Source organism: Sapajus apella, unplaced genomic scaffold, assembly GCF_009761245.1.
Source record: "Sapajus apella isolate SASKATOON/1434 unplaced genomic scaffold, GSC_monkey_1.0 scaffold57, whole genome shotgun sequence".
In the NCBI taxonomy this organism is placed as follows: Eukaryota; Metazoa; Chordata; class Mammalia; order Primates; family Cebidae; genus Sapajus; species Sapajus apella.
Genome location: NW_022436997.1, coordinates 13,182,795 through 13,204,145, shown reverse-complemented (window position 1 = coordinate 13,204,145; position 21,351 = coordinate 13,182,795). Strand labels below are relative to the sequence as shown.

The 21,351-nt window shown below is 33.2% G+C and overlaps 1 protein-coding gene across 1 annotated transcript in view; it reads right to left on the bottom strand.

Moving 5' to 3' along the window:
* CCDC178 (coiled-coil domain containing 178) overlaps positions 1-21,351 on the bottom strand; it is a 477,035-nt gene that overhangs the window by 439,306 nt on the left and 16,378 nt on the right. The window contains exon 2 of the mRNA XM_032245388.1: positions 11,507-11,587. Coding sequence (XP_032101279.1) covers positions 11,507-11,564 — 58 coding nt within the window. The 5' untranslated portion in view covers positions 11,565-11,587. The remainder of the gene's footprint in view (positions 1-11,506; positions 11,588-21,351) is intronic.

Here is a 21,351-nt window from a genome sequence, read left to right as displayed (position 1 = left end):
TTCTTACTAAGCTTAATCATTTCAAGCTTTTGATTTAAAGTGAGAGACACATAATTCTTCCTTTCACTTGAACTCTTAGAGGGCATTGTAAGGTTATTAATAGCATAAGTACAATATTGTTGTGTCTCAGGGTACAAAGAGGGTACAGGAGAGAGAAAGAGATTGGGGGGAGCTGTCAGTGGAACAGTCAGAATACATGCAACATTTATCAATTAAGTTAGCTGTCATATGTGTGTAGTTCAAGTTACATGAAAAAAATTACAATAGTAACAACAAAGACCACTGATCACAGATCACCATAACAGATATAAAAATAATGAAAATATTTTAGAAATATTGCACGTGAAGTATTAACACATGACACAGAGACATGAAAGTTTTCTACATGTTCTTAGAAAAATGCTGCCAATAGACTTGCTGGAAGCAGGGTTTCCACAAACCTCCAATTAAAACCAAACAAAACAAAACACAAGATCTATAAAGTGCAATAAAGTGAAGTGCAACAAAAGGAGATGTGCCTATAGTCAGTTTCTGCAAAGAGCTGCACATGAAACAGACCCTGAAAAACATTGGTTCAAATAAATTTATGCCCTAATTCATGTTTCTGCCTTAGTGGGTAACTGTATTGTTATACAATATTCCAGTTATAAAATTCCAACAGCATGTGCTCATCAAAACCATTCTGTCAGGAAACAGATTTTCTAAAGTAAGTTCCTGATAAACTATAGAATTTAAAATTTTTCAAAATATATTAAAATTATACAAATTAACATGATATATAACATTTGGCCATGCATTATTTAGATTTAATAATTTAACAATATATTAAAATGATAATTTTATCTTCTTTGATTCAAGACAGAAATTCATAAGGTAGATGGGCATTTATTTTCACTAAATATGACACAAAAATAAATAATATATAAGGGTTTCAGGTTTTATTTATATAAGTTGAAATATTTAACTATTACCAATCCATCATCAGACGGTCCAAATGAGAGAAGATTAAATAATTAAATGAACACATGGAAATTATTTACATTCTTTGGTAATAAAAAATGCTAACTAGAGCAACTGTGGAATTAGGTCCTTTTCTATTTAATATACTAGCTATTTAACAATAATCAAATAAAATCTGGAATTAATATGTTGTAGCAATGTTAATAGACTGTTGAATGTGAGGTATATTTGTGGAAAACAATATAAAATAAATATTCAAGGCCACACTAATGTTCGTACCCTGTGTCCCCCAAATTCTAATTCTGAATACTTGAAACAAAAACCAAAAAAGACAAAAGTTAAAAAGAGATATCAGAGAAAATGATAAAATAAGGACCTTTGAAAAATCTACCTCTCCAGAAATACAAAGATTAAAAAAGGCAAAATTGTCGAAATCAACATTTTCAGAATTCCAGAAATACAGCAAAGACTTCCAGCAACTGTGTGAGCAACTATTCAAGAAAAACAGATAAATCTTGGTAAGAACACAAACATTTGTGGCATTTTAACTTTCCTTGGTCCCAACCCTGACTCCGAAGGTCAACAAAGCCTTGAAAAAAAAAGGTCCACATTTATGATATCACAGGAAGCAGAAGAGAGTTGGAGTTTTTTTGAAAGCCTCATTCTTAAAGAATTGTCATTTATAGACATATCTGGTTATTCCCTGAAAGACTTTACTTCCAAGGCTGTGAGCATGATCAAGAAAAAGTCAAACATATTATTGGAAAAAAGAGATTTAAAGGAAGTAGCACCTATCAAACTCCAGCTCTTCTAGACATATCTTACATTTCTGAAATATCAGAAATTACATATTACACTTATCTACTCAGTGGTTCTTAACCAGAATAGTATCTGGATTTCTGGGACTTTGTTGTTGTTGTTAGAGTAGGGGTCTCATTGTGTTGCCCAGGCTACACTCAAACTCCCGAGCTCAATCAATCCTCCCACCTCAGCCTCCCAAGCAGCTGGGACTACAGCCATGCACCACTATGCCTGGCTTCAAGGAAATATTGTAAAAATACGTGTCCAGGTTTTACTAGGCTTACTCTATCAAAATTTTCAGGGGAGAGCCTAGACTTGTAGGCTTTTTTTACATTTTCTTCAGGTTACTGTGATGCACAATTCTAGCTAAGAACTAGTGCAATAGACAATTACTCCAGTCTCATCTCTTACCCATATGACCAACTCCCTTTATCATTAGAGGATCTGGCACAGAAAAAAAGATCCATGAAAGCCCTAATATCTCACCTCTGGTTGACCTTGAGACTGCATGTTCAGAAAGAAAAGGCTAAGGCTGAGTCATTAAGTCCTTGGATGAATGTTGAAGACATATCCCAACATGCATGTAAAGATGCTCAGCAAAGACTGAGAGATTTGATTCCAAAAATGTAGAGAAATATCTGTTCAAACATTAATTGTCCATTTAGCCTACTGGAGAGAGATTTCAGTGGCCACAGAGGAAAAAATTATGGGCTTCAGAGAACTAATTCAGAAAAGTTGCTAAATTAACAACTACAAAAATCAGCAGGGAAAGCAAACCCTAGAGAAGACAAAGAATCTGATGTCCACAGTTTTTCACATACTATTATTTCAAATGTCCAGTTTTCAACAAAAATGTAGAACATCCAAAAAAAAAAAAAAAAAACTAACCAATGGTTTATATAGAGGAATAAAGCAAACAGGCTTTGTCAAAATCAGTTTGGAAATTACAGTTACACTTTGATACATAAAAATCTTGAAAGTCAGCATTTAGTTCTTCTTAAAAGAAAAAGCTGGATGGAAAACAATTCTTCTTAGGTCCATCAGAAAGTTAAGGTTACAATGCAAATTGACACCCCCAAAACTGGAGGGTCAGGCAAATGCAGAAGTTGCTGGAGCCAAAAATGGTAGGAAAGTGTAAAGTCTAATTGATTAACTATTGGAAGCTTAGTGTGGACTAGTTTGAAAGTTAAAAACTTCTGGGGAGTCAGTCTTACAGGGCCAAGTATATTTTTACTTTTATCTCCAGGAGCTCACCATGTTCTCCCAGGTACATTTTAAGGAATATTCCTTCCTACCTCTAGAAGAAGGGGAAAAGTAACTATTCTGAATTATTCCCAGGGTAAAAATTGCCATTTTGAAATATGCCCAGAATGTTCTATTTAACACTAACCTTCAAAGGAAAATACCTTAACAGAACCTAACCAATTGAGAGAAGGGAAATATTCACTTCAGCCCCTCTACACTTCTTGTTAAACCTAAGTTGGAAAGAAATCTGAGAAGCATGAGATAACATTATGCATTTGTCAAAACCCACAGATCTGCACCATACAAAGAATTAGCTATGGACCTTAATTCATACAAATGTATCAATATTGATTTATCAACTTTAACAAATATACAACACTCGTGCAAGATATTAATAATATTGGAAACTGTGAATGTGGGGTAGGAGACAGTGAGTATACAAGAGCTCTGTATTACATACTAGTTTTCTATAAACCTAAAAATACTCTAGATAGTCTACTAATTAAAAAAATAAGTGAAATATCACTTCAAAGTCACTAGGAGGTTATAATAATAAAATAAAAACAAAAACAAAAATCCAAGAAACTAATAATTGTTGGTAGGGATGTGGAGAAATTGGAGTCCACATATTTTGCCATATGAAATGTAAACTATTGCTGCTTCTGTGGAAAGCAATTTGGCCTTACTAAGAAAGTTAAACACTGAATTACAAAATGACCCAGCAAATCCATTCCTAACTATATATTCAATGGAAATGAAAACATATATTTGTACAAAAACCTATACTCAAATATTTATGGCAGCATTATTCATAATGCCCCTAAAACATAAACAACTAAAACCTCCATCTACTTATGAATATATAAACAATATGTGGAATATTCATACAGAAGAATATTATTCAGTCATATAAAGGAATTAAATATGAATACATTTTACAACGTGGATGAACCTTGACAACATTATCCTAGTTGAAAAAGTGAAAGGCATGCAGAGCCAACTATTTTAAAAAATCATTGATATGAAATGTCTAGAGTGAACAAATCCATAGAGCAAGAAAACAGATTTGTGGTTATCAGAGGATAGGTAGAGGAGGAATGGGGAATGAACGCTAGTGGTACCAAGTTTCTTTTAGGGGGTACGAAAATGTTCTAGAAATACATAGTGGTAATGGCTGCACAAACTTATGCTTATACTAAAAATGCTAAATTGTAAACTTAAAAAAGGTAAATTTTGTGCTGTGTGAATTGTAGCTTAATTTTAAAAGCTAAACACAGTATAACTTAGCATATGTGCCAAAATAGAACAATGGTTATTTAAATTATGATAAAGAAGATTGAGTATTATTATTCAATAAAAATGTAATTATTAATAATGGCAAAAATGTATAAAAGTTAATTACATAATTTAAATTTGAAAATTGTAATGCATTTGTATAAATATATGTATATCTGTTAAAAGATAATGTACCTGAAAGAAAACAGTAATGTTTTACTATTAGGCATATCATATTTTCTATATTTCCAAAATTTTTATATTCTAGTAAAATTTTAAACTGTAAAGAAAAATTTTTTAAATCCTTTGGAATCTAGGTAAGAATACTAAGTTGATTACATTTAGATGAAAATAAAATTGGTATAATTTGACGTCAAATGACAATTAGAAAATACATTTAAAATACTCTCATAAACAAAATAATAAATTATATAAAAAATGTAAGCCAAAGAATTTATCAAATAAAACTGCCATTCAAGTATATAGGCCAGAGATAATTGCTATGAACATTCAAGAAATGAAAGAATATATTTTATTGGCTGGGAGCGGTGGCTCATGCCTGTAATCCCAGCACTTTGGGAGGCCAAGGAGAGCGGATTGCCTGAGCTCAGGACTTTGTGACCAGCCTGAGCAACACAGTGAAGCCCTGTCTCTACTAAAATACAAAAAATTTAGCTGGGCATGGTGGCATGCATGTGCAGTCCCAGCTACTCAGGAGGAAGAGGCAGGAGACTCTCTTGAACCCAGGAAGTGGAGGTTTCAGTGAGCCGAGATTATGCCACCACACTCCAGCCTGAGTGACAGAGCGATACTGGGTCTCAAAAAACAAAAAAGAAGAAAAAGAATATATTTCCTTGGATCTCTTCCTGAGTCCACTAGAAAATAGATGCAGTACGGCAAAAATGATGGGAGAAATTTGGCATAATACTGGCAGTGAGTCTTGAATATTAGCTTTTTAACTAATATGGAAGGATGAGAAAAGTATAATAGACTAGAAGGGTTATGTACATACGCTCTGACAAAGCAGATATAGTACTAATGATGCAGATATAGTACTAGTCAAAAATATTGTGTTGAGTAGGAGAGTATATGCAAAGTATAATAAGAATACATTATAAGTATAAACCAGGAATCAATTAATATTCCTTAATTAAATTATAGGAAGATGTAATGCAAAGGCAAGAAAAGCTTCTTAGCTGATTTTGGTATTGCTTATAATAAAGATCCAATGCACATTATCTAAAAGAGAGAGAAGTAAGATATTAGTAACATAAATTTTCTACATGTTAAAAAGGACAGTAAATAATCTATATAATACATATGTATAAATATATTTAAATATAAAATGTAATGAAAATGAGACTTTGTGAATCTTGTTTGTAATTGTAAATGGGTTAAAATCATCAATAGTAAAATAAAGTGAACTCTAACAATATGTTGTATACATCACACAAAGTGATTCAGAAAGCTTTAAATTAAGCAATGGGCAGATATATACTAGGCAAATGAATAGCAAATACAGCAATTGTTGTGATCTTTATATCTGCTAACATAGAATTCTGATCAGAGAAAACTAAGTAGAGCAAGTTTGAACATTTCATAATACTAAAGACTACTATATAAAAAATATCATTACAGTTCAAAACCTTTATGCACCTAATTACATGGGAACAAATTTGAGGGGATGAAAGTAGAAACAGAAAAATCTACCAAAAGTAGGTAAATTAACAGATTTATCTCAATCTAATAAAGATTGAAAGGATGAAAATTAATAAAAATGTATAGTGGATCTCAGTCACATAATCCATGAGGCAGATCTTATAGATATTAAACTCATAACCAAAATATTTCATAGATCTAAATAATACATGAGTCAAAAACAAATCAAAACCCAATTAAATCTAAAAGTTATAGCAGGTCTATAATCCATACTTTCCCATGAGAAGTAAAGAGTAGGCCCCCAAAGAAAGGAAACAGGTGACCAGGTCAAATCCCCTAGCAAACATGCTAATAACAGACACTCTGGCAAACATACTAATTGGCATTTGTTAACTGGAGAGTTCTTACCTACAGAAAGCTTTTAGCAGGATGTTTTTGGCCCTGTGAATTATAATCATAAACAAACCTGAACCTATGTGTTTATGGGATATGGCTCCCTGAAAAACAACATGTTAAATATAAAACTACCTTAATAAAAAATGAAGCTGTTTCATGACTAAAGAGCAGTCTTCTGAATCAGTTGCATGGCTGTGCATACATGCTTAAACACGTTATTCTTTAATCTGGAGCAGAGCACATCCAACCAGGACATGGAAAACTGTTCTGATGGTGCCAGAAGTCTCCCTGCTTCAACTGTACCTGCGAATTTCCTATAGCCTTAAAATAGTTAGCAAAGATACACTTTATATGAGTCTGATTTGATTTGATCCTCCAATCCTTTATATTATCTCTGTGTTATTTCAAGGGAAACTTACAGCTTGAGATAACTATATTAAAAAAGAAAAATGGCTGAAAACTAGGAATCTAAGCATCCAAATTTAAAATGTGTGGGAGGGCAAACACAAAGAAAGGAGAAGGAAGAGAAGGAAGGTAATAATATCCCAAATTAATAAAATAGAAAGCAAAATAACACAAAAACCTAGAGATAATCCAAAAGTTTTGATATTACCAATTTGAAAATGTTAACACAAAGGAATTACCTCTGGCAAGACTGACAAGACTAAACAGAGGGGAACCAGAAGAAACAAATACAATATTATGAATGTAAAAAAGAAACAACTGCCTATAGATATAAAAATAAAGACTATTAACAGTATTGTACCAATACATTTAATATTTAACCAGGTAGATTTTTAAAAGAAAAAATTATAGCTTGCTAAGCAATAGTGAATTGAGGATAATCAGAAAGCTGGAGTAGTACTAAAACCAGTACATAATTTTGTATCAATAATTTATTATATTCCCCCAAATTAAGAGATAATTTTAGCCAAATATTCCAGAAAAAAAATCATTAAAATATATTAACTTTTTTGGAGAACAGAAAATAAAGAAGCACTCTATAATTCAATCTTGAGGTTATAAAACCCTTATTACCAAAACCAAACAAGAAGTGCTCAGAAAACATAGGGGCCAATGTAATTGAATAAGGAAGATGCAAAAATCCTAAACAAATGATTATGAAACAAAATTTAGAAATATATTAAAATACAATACAATTTAAAAAGTTGTTTGTCCCAGTAATAAAGTTTAAAAATTGTAAATCCATGTATGCAAATCATTAAATTTAAAGAGTAAAGAAAAAAAAAGTCCAGAAAAATTTTAGTAGATATAAAAAAATTATTAATAAAATTCACAACAGGTTCAAAATTTAAAGAAAATCATAAAGAATAATCTCTACAAACCATTAAAATCCTATTTAATGGCAAAACATCAAAAGTCTCACTTTAAAAATTGTGAACAGGAAGATTTGTGCACATTTTAATCACCTTCATTCAACAGGGCACACACACAAAAAATCAGCCAAGTGATAGAGAAGAAAATGGGAAAAAAATTACATTGAGAAAAAAGTAAAAATTAAAACTTACTATTTTCAAATGATTTAACAAACATTAGCAAATTAATAGGAGAGTTAAAATTGTTATATGAAATAAAATATATAGAACTATATATGTATTATTTTAATATTTGTATGTAATATATAAAATTAAATGCGATTTGGAAGAAGTGAGTGAACACAGAGTTCTATTCCTTAAGCCCAATTGTAAGTGCACAAATACACAATTTTATCACTATTCTTTAAACTTCACATGTATTTTTCAGATATTTTTACACATGCAAAGTGCTTCCTATCTTAAAATATCAAAACACTATGCTGTAAAACAATTCATCCTCTACCTGTTCTACAGAAAACACGTTATGAAAAAGATATATTAGGAAAACCTTAATAAATAAATCCAATATCAGTATTTCTATACAAATAAATGTGATGCTGCTATGAAATGTAGTTTTGTATTTAGAGAAAATATTGCCTGTAAAGTCAAAAATTTATAGTTTGTTAAAAGGTTCTGTTAATTGTAATAAAAAGTGTTATCCCAAACAGAGCTAACCATTGTAAATGTGAGTCATCTGAAAATATTATTGGTCATCTTATTTAAAATATATGGCTGTAACTTTACAGAACAATTTGAAAAAGAGTAGTAATTTGTTTCATGATTTATGTCAACTGAGAACACAGAATAATCATCCAGTTAATTATTTTTATTTTTATTGTTTATTTGTTTTTTGAGACAGGGTCTTGCTCTATCACTCAAGCTGGATTGTACAATGCCGCAATCTTGACTCACTGCAACCTCTGCCCTTAGTTCAAAGGATCCTCCTATCTCAGATTCCCAGCAGCTGGGACTACAGGTACATACCATCAAGCCTGGTTAATTTTTGTATTTTTTGTAGAGAGACGGTCTCACTCTGTTTCCCAGGCTGGTCTCCAACTCCTGATCTCAAGTGACCTACCCACCTCACCTTCCCAAAGTGTTGGGATTACAGTCGTGAACCACCACACCTGGCCCAATTAATAATTTTTTGAATAGTGAGAGTTTCCATATGACCACAGTAGTTACATCATGAACAAAAGAACATCAAAAAGTGATTTATTTTGGATATTTTTTAAAGTATTCTTATGTTGAATGCAGTTTCACAGAAGTTAGTAAATATGACCTCACACTGTGTTCTTGTGACAGAATTAATGACAACTTTTTCAAAAATCAGTACATAATTACATTCCGTACATTATCCAGCAGATGGCTTTAGACTTGAAAGTTTAAAATCTTGGAAGACATAGTAATAAACACTGGTAATAAACACACAGAACTGATAAATTCCTGTGGCTTAAACATAGACATTTCAATGCCTTGTTGGGTTAGTTGAATGTTGTTTATAATGATTGGTTGTCTTACATAGAGAATAGGAAGTTTGATGATGGTGTGAAGCTAAAGTGATGAAAGTAAATTTTAACTAATAATACCTATTGATGTTTGCATTCCAAATATAGTTTTTAATGCCACATCAATACAAAAATCCTAAACTTGCTAACCAAGCACATTTTAAAAGACAATTTATTAACTATTTTCCAAAATGTTAGCCAAACATATTTCCATTTCTTATGCATTTGCAGAAATCTACATGACAGAAGACTTACATTCCATTAAATCGTGTGGTATGTAGTTTTATTTGCTATGCGTATCTACTGCATCAAATGGAGGTGAGTGGCTTAAGTCATGCTTAATATGCCTGCAGACAAGTGTAGACCAATCATTTTCTGTTCCAATTTAAAATAGACTTTGTCAAGTCATTCAAAGGAAAATCACCAGGTCAGCTCTCTGAAGTCTTGGAACAAAATATTGGTCTTTTTAATTCACATTATAATCAACCCAAAGACTTTCAGTAGTTCTTTCAACTATTTAAATATGAGTTAACACCTGTATGATTTGATTACTCTCTTTGTTCCAAATTGTGTTTTTGGGAAAATTATTTTAAATGAATAACCTGTTCCATGTTGCTAATCTGAGATTGGGATCAATTTCCAGAAATAAAAACAAGCTTTTGCTTAAGTTTTACACAATGAACTCTATAAATAAAAATGAAATAACATTATTTTTTCAGTCAATATTGATAGAAGAAATAAAGAGCTAAAAACCAAGGTTTTTCAAACATTTAGAAAATATGTGGTGATGAAATAAGATTCTAACCCAAGACTAACAATTTTAAATAAAATCCATTGTGTCATGACCTTATCTACATTTGGAATTACTAAATGACTGCTTTCAATTATAACCCTGAAGAAAATTGTAGTAAGTTGATTGCAATAATAACCCCAATAGTTTTCTCCTCCCAGTATTCACTTTCCTTTGCAATGTGACTTTGCGGCATTTTTCATCAGGAGGTGAAGTCTAATCTCCTATCCATTGTCTCTGTGCTAGTTCTGTGACTTGCTTTGATCAATAAAATGTAACAGAAATAATAGTGCAACAGTTCTGCACTTTGGCCTGAAGAGGCTTTCTCTGCTTCTGTTCCTCCTCTTGAAACTGCCAAACCCCAGAGATCGAGCCCCTTAATAGTATGCTGGAATATGAGAGAAAAGCAAGTGCAGAACTGAATCAGCCTAATTTTCCCAGCCAAGGCCCTAGACCCATAAAAGAGCTCAACCAAAATAAGCAAGATCAATAATGGTACTGAATTAACCTGTGGCTTACTGTGGATACATAAGTGAACTGTACTGAGCCCACCTGATATCAGCAGAACCATCTGGCAGACTCATGCACAAGTGAGCATAAAATGAATGTTTATTATGCTGTATGCACCTATATTTTTACGGTTGGTTGTTATATAGCATCAGTGTGGCAGGGGATAACTGATTCAAAGACTATCTATTGTTCTCAAAGCATTCAAGGTTAAGTTCTATTCCAGGGTTGGCAAATGTTTTCTGGAAAGCAAGATACTAAATATTTTAGATTTTGTAAGCCAAATCCAGTCTCTGTTGCATATTCCTCATTGTCTTCTTTTTTCTTTTCTTTTCAGAGCTCTTTACAAATATGAAAAACATTCCTAATTTGGGGTGTGTAAATAAAAGATTGCTGGCCAGATTTGGGGAATGGGCTATAATTTGCTGACCTCTGTTCTATATCATGCAAAGACATAACATTGCTAACATGATACAGAATAAAAGATGTCAGAGCTCAAGATGCAAATAAATAGAGCAAAGTAATGCAATAAAATAATTTTAAAAACAAAATTATATTCGTGTTTTCATTTTCAATTTTGCATGTTTGGCTTCAATGATGTGCTGGTAAAAGTTTAATATCCAGTTGTTAGTTGGCAATAAATACTACCACCATGGCCAATTGAAGTTAACAGTGGAGTGGAATTGAGAAGAAATATATACAAGAGCTGATTCCAGCACACCTCTGTTGTACTATTTACCTGTTTTATTACCTATAATACAGTTCATTCATAATTATTAAAAAATTGATTATAATTCAGATAATGTGTTTTTGTTATACTGACTCACTCTTTTCTCTTACCTCACTTTACCAGTCTCAGTAAGTTTTGGTTTTGTGACCATTATCCTGGAAAAGATTACTATCTCTGCAGTTGCTCTCCTCTGTAAGTGATTGAGATTCCATTTATCTATGAACTATTTTCAAAGAAAATCAATTTACGATAAACTTACCTATCTTGGCTTGATCACCTCTAGTGGAAGAAGAGGAAATTGTCTTGTTTTCAGGCATCGTTATTAAGAATATTTTAAAACCTAATTAGAAAGAAAAAATATTTAAATATCATGAATCTAAATTAGTTTGTATTTAATTTCACGAAAAATTGTCAATTCAAGAACTGATAGTGTCAGGATAAATTTCTAATATGAGATATATAACATATTTATATATATAATTATATATTGGTACTAAATTATATTTAAAATGTAAGGAAATCCAACAATGTACTCTTTTTCCTATTAGGACTATTATGATCTCATTCAGAAACATCAAATACAAAAATCTTCATTAAAGAGGGATCTTTGATCCTCTACTTTGCTGGTGATTTAAACCAATACCTAGCCTGACCACTAGATAATTTAGCATCGGCAGTTGTAGCTATAGGTTCCAAGCCCTGGGGGATTTTAGAACTTACAATGTTTTCATTTGATATAATAAATGTTTAACTTTACTACCATCTCTTTTTCACCTTCCTTCAGTTCCTTTTTAGAATATTTTAAGAGTAGAGCAAAAAGTGCAATGGATTTCTGTGTGTCTATCAACCAATTTCAACAATTATCAATTTGTGGCCAGTTTTGAATTCTATACACCCATCAGTTGCCCTGTCTCACCTACTTCTGATCATGATTAAGCAAATCACAAATATGATATTATTGTATCTGTAAATATTTCAAAATTTTTAAACATAGCCATAATAAAAATAATGTAATTAACACAATTAATAATGTCTTAATATCACTAAATATATTTTGTGTTCACATTTCTTTGTCTCATATTTTCTCTTTTTAAGAATTGTTTAATAATACAAACAAGGTCTGTACATAGCATTTAAGTGAAATGTCTCTTATCTTTTATTCCATGTGTTCTCTGTTCCTTTTTTCCCCTCCCTGTACTTTACCTATGTAAATATCAAATACTTTGTCCTATACAATTTTCCACATTGCTGACAACCTCCCTATGCTGTATTTAACAAGTTTCTCTGTTCCCTATATTTCCTGAAAATTGATATTAATTTAGAAACTTAAAGTGCTAAACAGAAAGAAAATAATTCTATAAACACGGAAATAACAATCATCTCATTTAATTTGCAAATCTAAATCATTATACAGTTTAGAGACAGAAAATCATCTAATTTTTTTGTTTTACAAGCCAGAAAATCTTGACTAAAATTAGTAAATTAATGCAATGAAAACAGACTTCTTAGAGAAAAGTGCTATGAAAGAAAACTATAAATCCAAGTCTAGTGCTCTTCCAAATAAACCACTCTAGCTCATAAAGACCAATGTTTAAGCAAAAGTAAGCCATAGAAAAGAGCATAACTAAATGCTGAAATAACATAACAATGTTTTATGGACATTAACGTTTTTTAATTCAATGAAGATTATAGTTTAAACATTTAATTTTATTTCCTCTATGACACAAAATTACTGGAAACACTGAATAATATTAATAAGAAAATGAATTCCTCCAGTAAGGTAGAACTGGGTAAACTGAAAAAATGCTTCTACTACTGCTAAAATAATCTGGTTGAAATATAATTTTTAAATCTTCAAAAAGCATCTAAGAATTAACAAGGTAATAAGTAATACCTAGTTCCAGATCTGATAGAAGTCAAAAATCCAGAGAAGCGAGACTAACATTTTAGGCCAATTTTTCCCTGGGGGCAATATCTGACCTGGGAGAGGCAACTGAGAAGCTGGGCAGTACCAGTGAGGGCGACACAAAACTTTGGTAACAGAAGATGGAATTCAGACTCTGCCAAGTGTAGGTGCCCTGAGAAATTAACCCATTTCTAGGACTGAGACCCTAAAAGTCTTTATCTTAAGAAATAGAATGAAACAGAAATAAAGTCTGTAAGAATACTGCCCATAGACTGAAGCCCAGCCTCAAATTACCTGGGTGATTCCAAAATCTCAGTAAGGCAACATTTTGTGTGTTGACTCAAAGGTCACTCAACATACAAAATGACTACATAACCAAAATCAACAGAAACAAAAGACAACAAAAACTAATCCAATGATACTCTAAATAGTGAAATTACCAGGTAATATATCACTAGACAACTTTGCTTAACACCTTTATAAATCAATCATGCTTCATAACACCAAATTTTAAAATGTCAGAACTAAAAATAATAAAATTAATATTGTAGATTTGAAAAGCAGCCAGTTAGAAATCTGTTAACTGACAATTGCTATGACTGCAATTCCAAACTCCCTGGTTTAATTTAAATGTAGCTGTGACAAAGTTAAAGAAGGAATCAGTAAAGCAAATTTAGGAGGAAAAAAAAAAAAAAAAACTACCTTGAATGAAGCATGCAATTATATAAGAATAGAATATTCACCAGCAAGCATAAATTCAACACTCTTGACCTCTATTTTTAGGAAGATGGAATATATGTACACTTTTCCTTTTTCCATTCTGTAAGTACAATAAAAAAAAAAACTCTGGGTGTGTTGTATATAAAAAAGAAGACTGAAAGGTATAGAGAAGAAAATAGACTAGCTAGGAGACTTGTTACCAGAGAAACAATGAGGTAGTAAGTTTCTGAGATTTTCTCTACACTTTGTATAATTCCAAACGTGAGGCAGAAGAGACCAGCAACCCAGAAATGCCAGTGGGTATAGACAAAATAAAGCTCCAACAAAAGCCTGCCTTCTTTAGCCAAGAGAGCAGCCAGTAAGATCCTCTCTTACTAAGAGGTGGCTTAGTAAGAGAGAATACATTTAGACAATAACATCTGTATTCCAGCTAAAAACATCAGGAAAAAAAACTGCTCCCACAAAGACTGAATGAGAAGCCTAGGCTATATCTACCCTGGATAGGCTGTAATAAGGTCCCCAAAGTTGCTACTGGGGTGGTGTCAGAGGAAACATTAGGGATCCAGGACTTTCAACCCTACTGATTGGACTCAAGCATCACACCCTACACCACAGCCCTCCCACAACCACAATGCCACCACAAGGTCATTTGGAAACTATGTGTGGAGGCTGGACTTTCATCCATACCCAGAAGTAATGAAGAACCTTTATTCTTCCCCACTGGGGTAGTGTGAGAGGAGGCTTAATAGAGAGACACTACTTGCACCACCACCCAGCAGTGAAAAGGCCATACTACTCTCATGGTGTCAGTGGATGCCACATAGGGAGAAGTAACAAGGCATTCTTCCTACCCCTTCTAGTCAGAAAGAGCTGGAACTCCTACCCTTGCACACCAGTAAAAATGCAAAGTGTAAATTAAAACCATAATGAGCTATCTATCTACGTATTGACTAGTCAATTTTTAATTTTAAAAAATGACTAAAATTTTAAAAAAATAGTTGCAACATGAAATGCTGGCAAGTATGTGGAGAAACGGTCACTTATGCATTGCTGGTTAGAATGCAAAATGATATAACCACTCTGGAAAATACTTTGGCAGTTTCTTTTAAAACTAAAGATGAACTTACCAATAAAACTCAGCAATTGCACTCTTAAACATATATCAGAGATAAAACTTTTCATTCAGATCGTGTATGAATATTCTTAGCAGTTTTGTCCACAATAGCCAAAACCTGCGCACCACCTAGTTGTCCCTCAGTGGATAAATAGCAAAACAAATTGTGTTATATCTATACCATGGAATGCAATCCAGAAAAAAAGGAAGACTATTGATCATGCAATAATTTTGATGTACTCCACATTAATTATGCTGAGTAAAAAAAAAATGGAAATCACAAAAGGATACATATTGCATGACTCTATTTATATTCATGAGATAACATAATTACAGAGTGGGAGAGCTGATTAGCAGTTGCCTATGCCTAGAGTTAGGGGAACAGTAATATCAAGAAATGGCGTGGTGGGGTAAGTCTTATGATGTTGGTGATGGTATACAAAGCTATACATAAAGTTCACAGAGCTGTATGCACGCACACATACACATACAAAAATAAATGCAAGCATTACTGCTGAAATTTAAATATGTTGCGTGACCTGTATCAATATAAATTTTATGGTATTATTGTTGTACTACAGTTATATATGATGCTGGCCTAACATTGGGAGCTGATAGTTGAAGTGGACGCAGGACTTTCCTGTGGATTTCTATGGATTTTCCTATAAAACTATAATTATTTCAAAACAAAAAGCTTCTCAAGACTGAACCAGGAAGAGATTGAAACTCTGAACAGACCCATAATGAGTTCCAAAATTTATTCATTAATAAAAAGCCTATCAACCAGAAAAAGCCCAGGACCAGACAGATTCACTCCCAAATTCTACCAGACACATAAAGAAGAGCTGGTACTATTCCTACTGAAACTATTCCAAGAAACAGAGGAGGAGTAATTCCTCCCTAGACTTGTTCTATTAGGCCAGCATCATTCTGATATCAAAATCTGGCAAAGACAAAATGAAAAAGGAAAATTTCAGGGCAATCTCCTTGATGAACATAGATGCAAAAATTCTCAACAAAATACTAGCAAACCAAATTCAATAGCACATCAAAAAGCTAATCCACCACAATTAAGTAGGCTTTTTAAGTGGGATACAGGCTGGTTCAACATATACAAATCAATAATGCCATTTTCTACATGAACAGAACGAAAAACTATATGATCATCTCAATAGATGCAGAAAAGGCTTTTGATAAAATTCAACATCCCTTCCTGTTAAAAACCTTCAACAAACTGGGCATCAAAGGAACATACCTTAAAATAACAAGAGCCATTTAATAAGACAAACCCAGAGCCAATATCACACTGAAAGAGCAAATCTGAAATCATTTCCCTTGAGAACCAGAACAAGACAAGGATGCCTACTGTCACCACTTCTATTCAATGTAGTACTGGAAGTCCTGGCCACAGCAATCAGGAAGAAAAAAATAAATAAAAGGCATCCAAATAGAGTGTTAAAATATCCTTGTTTGCAGACATGTTTCCATACCTAAAAAAATTCCCGAAGTCTCTGCCTAAAAAACTCCTAGATCTCTTAAAGTATTTAAGCAAAGTTTCAGGATACAAAATCAATGGACAAAAATCAATAGCATTTCTATACACCAACAACACCCAAGCTGAATGCCAAATCAAGAACACAATCCCATTCACAATAACTATACACATAAAAAACAAATACCTAGGAATACAGCTAACCAGGAGGTGAAAGATCTCTGCAATGAGAATTACAAAGCACTGCTGAAAGAAATCACAGATGACACAAATGGAAAATTATTCTATAGTCTTGGATTTGAAGACTCAATATTGTTAAAATGGCCACAATTCCCAAAGCAATTTACAGATTCAATGCTATTCCTACAAAACTGCCAATAACATTCTTCACAAAATTTTTAAAAAAAATTCTAAAAAATTAAAAATAAAAAAATTAAAACTTCAAAAATAAAAACCCCTATTTCAAACTATACTAACTATACTACAAGGCTACAGTAACCAAAACAGCATGGTGCTGGTACAAAAAAAGAGACATAGACCAATAAAACAGAATAAGAGCCCAGAAATAAAGTTGTAGCCTTCAACCATCTGGTCTTGACAAAGTCAACAAAAACAAGCAATGGGGAAAGGACTCCCTCTTCAATAAATAGAACTGGCTAGCCATATGCAAAAGACTGAAGCTGGACCCCTTCCCTACACCACCATATTCAAAAATCAACTCAAGATGGATTAAAGCCTTAAATATAAAATCTAAAACTATAAAAATCCTGGAAGATAGCCTATAAAATACCATTCTGCACATAGGCCCTGGCAAAGATTTCATGATGAAGATGCCAAAAGCAATTGCAACAAAAATTGACAAATGGGAGCTAATTGACCTAAGAGATTCTGCATAGCAAAATAAACAATCAATCAACAGAGCAAACAGACAACCCACAGAATGGGAGAAAATATTTTCTAATCATGCATCTGACAAAGGTCTAATTTCCAGAATCTATAAGGAACTTGAGCAAACTAACAAGTACAAACCAAAGAACTCCATTAAAAAGTGGGCAAACAACATGTAGACTTTTCAAAGAAGACATAGGTGGGGCCAACACGCATGTAAAAAAAATGCTAAACATCTTTAATCATTAGAGAAATGCTAATCAAAGCCAAAATAAGAATTCATCTCACACCAGTCAAAATGGTTATTAAAAAAGTCAAAACATAACAGATGCTAGTGAGGCTGTGAAGAAAAGGAAATACTTATGCATGAGTTCAGCCACTGTGGAAAGCAGTTTGATGATTTCTCAAAGAACTCAAAACAGAATTACCATTCAACCCAGCAATCTCATGATTGCATATATACACAAAGGAATATAAAGTATTCCACCATAAAGATACATGTACATGTATGTTCATTGCAACATTATTCACAATAGCAAAAACATGGAATCAACTTAAATGCATATGGATGGTAGACTAAATAAAGAAAACATGGAATGTATACACCAAGGCATACTACACAGCCATAAAAAGAATGAGATCATGTCCCTTGAAGCCACATGGATGGAGCTGGAGACTGTTATCCAGTGAACAGTGAACTAACACAGGAACAGAAAAGTAAATACCGTAAGTTCTCATTTATAAATGGAAGCTAAACATTGAGTATACATGGAAACAAACAGTAGACATCAGGGCCTACTTGAAAGTGGAGTGAGGGAGGAAGATGAGGATCAAAAAATTGTTAGGTTGGTGCAAAAGTAATTGCGGTTTTCATCATTACTATTTTTTGTTTTTTAAGACCAAGTCTCACTCTAGCTCCAAGGCTGAGCGCAGTGGCGTGATCACAGCTCACTGCAACCTCTGCCTCCCAAGTTCAAGTGATTCTTGGACTGTAAGTGTGCACCACCACACCTGGCTAATTTTCTGTATTTTTAATAGAGACAGGATTTCACCACGTTGGCCAGGCTGATCTTCAACTTCTGACCCCAGTTGATGATACACCTGCTTCTGCCTCTCAAGGTGCTGAGATTACAGACGTGAGCCCGTGCCCAGCCTGCCATTACTTTTAATATCTATTGAGTACTACTATACTTATTACCTTGATGATGAAATAATCTGTACACCAAATCCCCAGGACAGACAATTTATGTATACAACAAACCTGCACATGTATCACTAAAATGAAAATAAAAGTTAAGGCCGGGCATGGTGGCTCATGCCTGTAATCCCAGCACTCTGGGAGGCTGAGGTAAGTGGATCACAGGTCAGGAGTTCAAGACCAGCCTGGCCAAGATAGTGAAATCCTGTCTCTACTAAAAATACAAAAATTAGCCAGGAATGGTGATGAGCGCCTGTAGTCCCAGCTACTCGGGAGGCTGAGGCAGGAAACTGCTTGAACCTAGGAAGCAGAGGTTACAGTGAGCCAAGACTGCACCACTGCACTCCAGCCTGGGTGGTGGAGCTAGACTCCGTCTCAAAAAAATAAAAAAGAAAATAAAAGTTAAAAAAATAAAAATAATAAAAAGCTTAAAATAAAATCTTAAAGGAAAAGCAAAAAGATAGGTAGAAAATCCTCATGCTTGTGGAAATTAAACAATATACCCTAATAACCTATATAAAAGAATATATTACAATAGAACTTAGAAAGTATATTGGACAATGATCATGAACATAAACATATCATAACATGTGGAATACAACCAGAGAAGCAATTAAAGGAGATGGTGTGGAGGTGGGAGGGAGTCTATTTTAGGCAGGTTCTCCTAAGAAATTATCTTCAATGAAGTGACATCTACCTATAATTAACTGAAGGGATGTACCAAAGGATTTTAGGGAAGGGTTTTCCAGGCATTGCTAACAAATATGCAAAGGTCCCAAAGCAGAATGTGCTTAGAGTGGCCCAGATAAAGTAATGATAGATAATTATTAATTCTAGAACCAGTTCTAGTACAAAAGTATAAACTAACTAACAACAGCAACAAAAAGATCTACTGCATTTCAGCAGATACTGCTGCAAAGCATTTCATCATCCTGGTCCCAGCTCTCCTTCCTGCAACCCTCAGGCTGTTTTCATCAATGTGGCAGTAGTCTGGCTTGTTAACTCGTTGGTAGGGTAAAATCTTAGATCTTTCACAGTTCTTGCCAGAGAGCTGATCGTTAAATTTTTATGAGTTTTGCAAGCCAGTTGTGGTTATGTTGGTAGCTTAAAATGAATCATGGTGAATAGATTTATAACATGGAAATCAGCAAATGCTACAAATCAAGACTTGTTTTTGTCTTGAGAGCTAGTTGTTAACCATTTATCAGTGTACTACCACCACAGCCAAGATTCATGAAAAGATAGGACAAGTGCTGTATCATTTGGCAGAACATAAGGTCACTGGAAGAGCAGATGAGAGAATTACGTATGTAACGGTTAGATTATCAATGCTGGAATGGGTTACACTCAGTCAGAAAACAATGAATAGATAATTTGGTTCTAGAAACTTGGTTATGAGAAGGAATAGAGTCATTAAAATGGACTGGTAGAAAAGGAAACGTACTATTTTAGTCTAAAAAGTTCACACATCATTGTTTCAAAATTTATATCTTAAATTCTCTATTTCCAACTTTATCTTTTGAAAAATATCACCTCCTACTTCAAAGAGGAAATAGAATCAGACTTAGATTTGAATTCACTATCAAAACCCACAAAGTAAAAACATCTGTGCCCTTCCTTAATGCTTCTGCTTTGGCTATGCAGGGGTCTTCCTCTACTGGTTTCTTCTTCTTCTATTTGTGCTGGGGAGCTCATACATCCTCTTGAACTATTACTTCAATTACCATTTTAAAATTCTTACCTTACTAGAAATCTCTTTTGTCCTCTTTTCTTAGAAAAGTTGTTTGTCTTGGCATGCACGAAACCACACATTCTTTTCTTTTCTACCCCATTACAATAAATAGAAATGCTTTTCTTTCCATTGTTATGATATAAGAAAACCACTTCATTAGTGTTTACTGTCGGATTGTCTTTACCCATTTTCCTTTCCTCTCTGGCCAATTATTCTATTTTCTTCTAATGACACATTAACATTACATTAGATTTTTACAGTATTTTCCTTTACTTTCTCTTTTCTCCATTAGAATATAATGTCTGTGTTATTCACTGCTCTAATCTTAGCATCTTCAACAGCACTATCCAACAGAACTTTCTACAATGATGAAAATGTCCTAATTCTGTACTGTTCAAAATGGTAGGCGCTAGCCACAGTAACACCTGAGATCACTTCTGATCCCTTGAATATCAATATCACTTGGCTAATGCAACCAAAGAATTGACTTTTAACTGTATTTTATTTCAATTAATTTAAATTTAAATAGCTACATGTGGCTATTGGCTACCATACTGGACAGCACAAATCTATCACAATGCCTGGCACATCCATAAAGTCTGGTTGAAAATGAAAGGAAGTATGAGCGAAAAAACACATGAATGAATGAAATACCTGCAATCTGTTTATAATCCTACAGATTTGCCTGGAAACTTCACTTTTCACCCTATTAAAGCTGTATAGCATTGGTTCTGTTATCCAGTTTTTGTTAGAATATTTACTGGTTTCCACATTTCAAGACTATGCGACACATAGACATACTTTTGTTTCACCATTCTTATGCTAAGCATCTCAGCAAATCACTATCTTCCTCTAATTTTGTTTGCTTCTTCATAGCTAAAGCAAAATTTCTGAGCTGTCTATCATTCTGGTTAGAAAACCTCACTTTACCCATTTTCTCTCAAATTTTATTGGTAATTGTCTTGTTTTATTTACAGTGAAAAATTGCAGAGCAGTGTAAAAATAACATTGTACCCTATAACACAGCCTAAAAAATAGTTAATGACACAATTTA